The sequence below is a fragment of the Sminthopsis crassicaudata genome, chromosome 3 (assembly GCF_048593235.1).
Source record: "Sminthopsis crassicaudata isolate SCR6 chromosome 3, ASM4859323v1, whole genome shotgun sequence".
NCBI classification, from domain to species: Eukaryota; Metazoa; Chordata; class Mammalia; order Dasyuromorphia; family Dasyuridae; genus Sminthopsis; species Sminthopsis crassicaudata.
The window spans coordinates 63,251,219-63,256,239 of NC_133619.1; the positions used below are offsets into that span (position 1 = coordinate 63,251,219).

The following is a 5,021-nucleotide window of genomic DNA, read 5'->3' on the forward strand; positions in this document are numbered from 1 at the left end:
TTTTGCAATTGTCGATGCTGGAAAATTGTCTATGCATAATTTTTTTGGTAAAAATAAATAAACAAGGGGGGAAATGAGAAAGAGTGGGACAGACAGACAGACATAAAAGACAGATAGACTGGCAGAGAGACAGAAGAGACAGAGAGGCAGGGAGATAAAGGACTAGTTTAAGTATCCTTCAGTATGTGTGGCCTAGGAGGGGTGTGTGTCGGTTGTGTCAGGAAGCAGGGGGTTGACCAAAATGACCTCTGGCTGCCCCTCTCTCCATCTCTACTGTTCAGAAAGAAAAGAACCACAGTGTCAGCTTCTAGCCATTGTGCCTGAGCAGATGGCTCATCACTTTCTATTCTGCCGAGGGGTTGGGGGTCAGGGGTGGGTGGGAGCGGGGCCAGGGATGGAAGGCCCAGATAGCTTCTTGTTTCCTGGGGCGACTAACAGGACTAGACATCAGCCTGCCTGCTGACTCAGCTCAGCTGCTTCAGCAGGCCCGGGGGCTACAGAGGGCGGGCTATAAAGGCCCTTTTCCCAATGTCAGCCTCTCACGGTCGAGCAGCCAACTTACCAACAGCCCCAGAGTTGCCCGGCTCCACCCTGTGAGTACCAGACGTGCAGGGGCCGAAGGGTTTGGGGCGGGAAGACGAGACTGAAGAGAAATCGGGAGCTGGGAGAGCATTGAAAACAAGGAGAGAGTCTGTCCGTCCTCGCCCTCCAGCATAAGCGCTCACCACCCCCCTCTACCAGTCTCAATTCCCTTTAGTGGCCGGACAGCATTCCCAACCCCTAACCCTTCGCTTCCCCCTTCCCGGCCCCGGCTCCTGCTGTGCTTCCTCCTGCTCCTTTGGAGGCTGCGCCCCGGGAAGGAGCCGCAGCCTGGAGGGATTCCCAGCCTAGGAAATTACAGGATAGTTAGAAGTGAAGGCGGCAGATGTGTCCGCAGTCCGAGAGAATCTCCTTCCCAGGTCCGGACTTCGCCTGCCTCAGATCCCGGCTGGACCGCGGCGAGCCTCGGGACACCGGGCGCTGACCCCCGGCCACGGAGTTTGTCCGTCTCGTTGCAGGCAGCATGAGCGGCACCCTGTCCCAGGGCTCCAGCCCAGCCCGCCTCACCCTGTGGGAGGAAGAGAATTTCCAGGGCCGCCGCTGCGAGCTGATGAGCGAATGTTCCAGCATCCGAGAGCTTAGCGGCTTTCGCAGGGTGCGCTCCGTCAAGGTGGAAAGCGGCGCGTGAGTCACCCCCACTTCTCATCCGCCCGGTGCCCCCACCCAACAATACTCCAGCTATTCTCCACCCCGAACCCCTTACCTGGGCCCCAAACTCCCACATCCTAAGTCCCAAACCCCAAAGCCCTAGTCTCTGAGGAGCCAGAGATACACTCGGCCCTTTTCCTCTCCCCCAAGTCTGCCGGGAAAGCCGCGCCATCAGACTCGGCTCGTAGGAGCTGAGATCTCAGTGCCAATCTGGCGCGATCCCTCCGAAAAGAGGGAAGGGGTTTGGGTCCCGGCGAGCCCCCGCTCCATGGGAGGCGATGGGTGGTGCTGGGGAGATAGCAACTCCTCCCCCACGTCCTCTCCCAGATGGGTGGGCTTCGAGTACCCGGATTTCCAGGGCCAGCAGTTCATCCTGGAGAAGGGCGACTACCCTCGATCTACTGCGTGGAGCGGCAGCAGCGGCTATCGAACCGACCAGCTCCTCTCCTTCCGGCCCCTGCTGTGCGCCGTGAGTCCCCCCAAAACCCCAGTTCCGCCGCAGCCGCCCCGGAGCTCCAGCCGGACAACCACCCCGCTCCCTGCATCCTAAAGCGCCATCTGCCCCGAGCATCGGGGCAGAATGACCTGGAGCAGCTCGGACTGGCTGGGAGGGGGGTGGGGTAGTGTAGTGAATACTCAGTTCCCGGATTTCATTTAGGGTTTTGGGAAGAGGGCAAAATAAGGTGTGGTTAAAGGTGCAGTAAAATTCAGGTTCGTGTGAGTGGTGTGGGTGAGGAGTCATTACTATCCGTCCAGGAGGTCAGGCTATAGGTTGTCAAGTTGTGCGTTGAATACGTTGAATCTAGCGAGCGTGGGGCTGTGGAACAGGAGAGGAAGAGGAAGGAGACGGAGAGGAAAAGCCAAGAAGCAGCTACTGAGAGTTCAGGGCTGTCTGTCCCTGACTCCTATCCACTGGGAGGCAATTCAGTGGGAATGGGGTAGAACTCTAGCCTGGTGCAGACTTCCATGGGCCACGGGATCTAAAGTTGTAAGAAACCTTAGAGACCATTTAGTACAAATCTCACATTTAACTAATTCGGAAACAGAGAGGTGAGGCAAAGTGCCTAATGTCCCACAGCTAGCAAGCAGCAGGGCTGATATTTGAAGCTAGGTCTTCCCACTTGAAATCTAGGGCTCTGGGCTCTTTCTCCTGTACAGGTAGGTACTATTCATTCCTGCTGACTTACCTCACCTCTCCAAGTCTTACTTTCCTCAGATGCATTTGAAGTGATTTTCTGTCTGTAAAACACTGTGCTAGGTATGGCTGGGCATTTAGAGAGGGATCAGACTCCCATCTTAAAGAACTTACACTCCACTGGGGGAGGACAAATATACAAATATGTATATATTGTATACATATAATTTGCATTATACAATATATACATATTTGTATATTATAATTGTATTTTTATATATTATAATTTGCATTATAATTCAAATGAGAGGCCCAGGTAAAGTGCTATTCAACATTTTAGGAGGGCAAGATCATTCTCACTAGGGCTCAGGAAAGTCTTTAAGAAGGAGGTGAAATCCAATTGGGGTCCTGAAAAGGTGAGGGACTTCAACAAATACAGATGGAGTGGCACTGATCTATTCTCAGCATATAAAGAGTATAAAGGATCAGAACAAAAATTGTGGTCTGGAAATGAGAGACTGAAAAAACCTGGGCTAGCCTGACTTAGCAGAAAAAGAGCAATCTGATATAAAGCTGAACAGTGAGACAATATTTGTAAAGTGTCTTGCATATCTTAAAGTGCTATATAAATGCCAATTATTGTTGTGATCATCATTACAGAGAGCCTTGAAAGGCAGTCAGAATTTATACTTTAGTTAGTAAACAATGGGAACCACTGAGGAATGTCAGGACCACTGGGAAGAGAAATGGGAGAATTGGGAGCCAAGAGGCAGGAAGATCAGATGTTGCAATAATCTGGGGAAGAAGAGAGAAAGTTCAGTTTATCTGAAATAAACTGAACTGGGAGTTTGGAAGAATGAGTACAAAAGGACATCTGGATTCCAGTCTTTATCTCAGAGGTAGAAAAATCAGGATTTATCTACTGAATAGATATGAAGAATGAGAGAGAAGAGTCAAAGATGACTTTAGGTTAGAAGTCTGAGAGACTGGGGAATTGGTAGTTTCATCAATAGGGATAGAGAAGTAGAAGAAATAAATCCTTTGCAGATCTGATATGCTTGTCATTCTTTTATGAGGTATCCATCTTTCTACCATCTTCATAAAATCCCTAGAGGAAGGGTCCAGCAAAGAGACCCAGACCTCTATCTTATCCTAGAGACTTGACATATAGAATCAGAAAATTGATTGGATTGGTCTCATCACTCTCTGGGTGCAGGGTGTGCATGAGTTGAGGGAGATAAGTGGAAGTGTTATGTCTATGTTTGTGTTTGTTTATTTGGCACGGTAAGGTGGGAGGATTAGAGTCACCTTTCTGGGAAGGTGGAAGAAGCCTCTGCCTCCTCAACCTCTTTTCCACTTCCTCTTTGGTCCTCAGAATCACAGTGACAGCCGAGTGACCCTTTATGAGGGTGAAAACTTCCAGGGATGCAAGTTTGAATTGAGTGATGACTATCCATCCCTGCCTGCCATGGGCTGGGCCAGCAAGGATGTGGGCTCCCTCAAAGTCACCTCAGGAGCGTGAGTGCTGGGGAGTGGGATGGGAACTGAGGGAAAGGGGTTGATGAGAAGCATAAGATAAGGTAAAAGGATGGGGAAAGAAAGAATAATTGGGAGGACAACAAGAAAGGGATTTGGGAGATGGGGTCCAGGGAAGTATGATGGTAAAAGGGCAACAGGGAAACTGAGACCAAGGACAGAATATAAGGAAAAAGGATTGTTGAGATATAGAACTGAAAAGGGGTGATGGGAAAGAGAGAAATTGAGAAGTGACAAGAAATAGTACTTGGAGTACAGATGGTAGACAAGGGAGAACAGGGATAACAGAGAACCCAAATCAGTAAGGATGATGGTTCCCACTAGGGAAGGAAATGTGCTGCTCATAGATGTCTAATACAAATAGTTCGGAGGAAGATGCCAAAGGCCCTTTTGTGACCCATACTTTTCTCTCCATGTGTCTAGATGGGTGGGCTACCAATATCCTGGCTTCCGGGGCTACCAGTATGTCTTGGAGCAGGACCGGCATAGTGGAGAGTTTCGAAAATACAGCGAGTTTGGTACCCAAGCCCATACTAACCAGCTGCAATCCATCCGAAGAGTCCAGCACTAGATCTGGCTGTGTTTGCCCTCATTTTGGGGTCTCCATGAGCATCTGACACATCTGGACCCAGAACCATCAATAAAGGCACTGAACTTGCCTCACCAGTTCACATTTCTCTTCATCATCTTGAAGTTTCTGTAGGGGCAAGACATTTCCAACCTCAGGGCCTGTCCTCATTCTAGAAATCATATTGCTCCTCTCTGTACCCCTGTAGAGTTCACTTCATCCATTTGTCTTTTTCCATATGCAGTGGCTTCCATCTCCTCCAACCTCCTTCTCCCCAATTCTGCCTGATGAAAAATTTTCAAATAGAAAAAATTTAATAACTTTGCTGTCTCTTCTACCATGTCCCTCAGTTTTTTTCCATGAGGAATTTTCTCCTTCTGTCTAACTTTATTCCTTCTTGCTATGATACCAGCAAAATTTTCAAGCCTGGTTCTGTATTTAGGATAAGATACATATGCTTACTCTCTCATTATTATAATATTCCTTCAATGATCAGACATTTATTATTTAATCTTGACTCCAAGTTTTTTGCCC

General features: G+C 48.9%; 1 protein-coding gene across 1 annotated transcript; it reads left to right on the top strand.

The window, feature by feature from the left end:
• Nucleotides 1-486: 486 nt before the first annotated feature.
• On the top strand, nt 487-4,578 carry CRYBA2 (crystallin beta A2). The gene is made up of 5 exons (XM_074298722.1): nt 487-593; nt 1,059-1,224; nt 1,576-1,717; nt 3,759-3,901; nt 4,343-4,578. Exons 2-5 carry the CDS (start codon nt 1,064-1,066, stop codon nt 4,488-4,490), a joined length of 594 nt encoding a protein of 197 aa, XP_074154823.1. The 5' UTR covers nt 487-593; nt 1,059-1,063; the 3' UTR covers nt 4,491-4,578.
• Nucleotides 4,579-5,021: the final 443 nt, after the last annotated feature.

What these genes read in the sequence shown, in the direction of transcription:
- CRYBA2 (XM_074298722.1), top strand. Translation starts at nt 1,064, where the DNA reads ATGAGCGGCACCCTGTCCCAGGGCTCCAGCCCAGCCCGCCTCACCCTG. An exon ending in GTCAAGGTGGAAAGCGGCGC is followed by an intron (nt 1,225 to 1,575) that starts GTGAGTCACCCC and finishes GTCCTCTCCCAG; the next exon opens with ATGGGTGGGCTTCGAGTACC. An exon ending in CTCAAAGTCACCTCAGGAGC is followed by an intron (nt 3,902 to 4,342) that starts GTGAGTGCTGGG and finishes CCATGTGTCTAG; the next exon opens with ATGGGTGGGCTACCAATATC.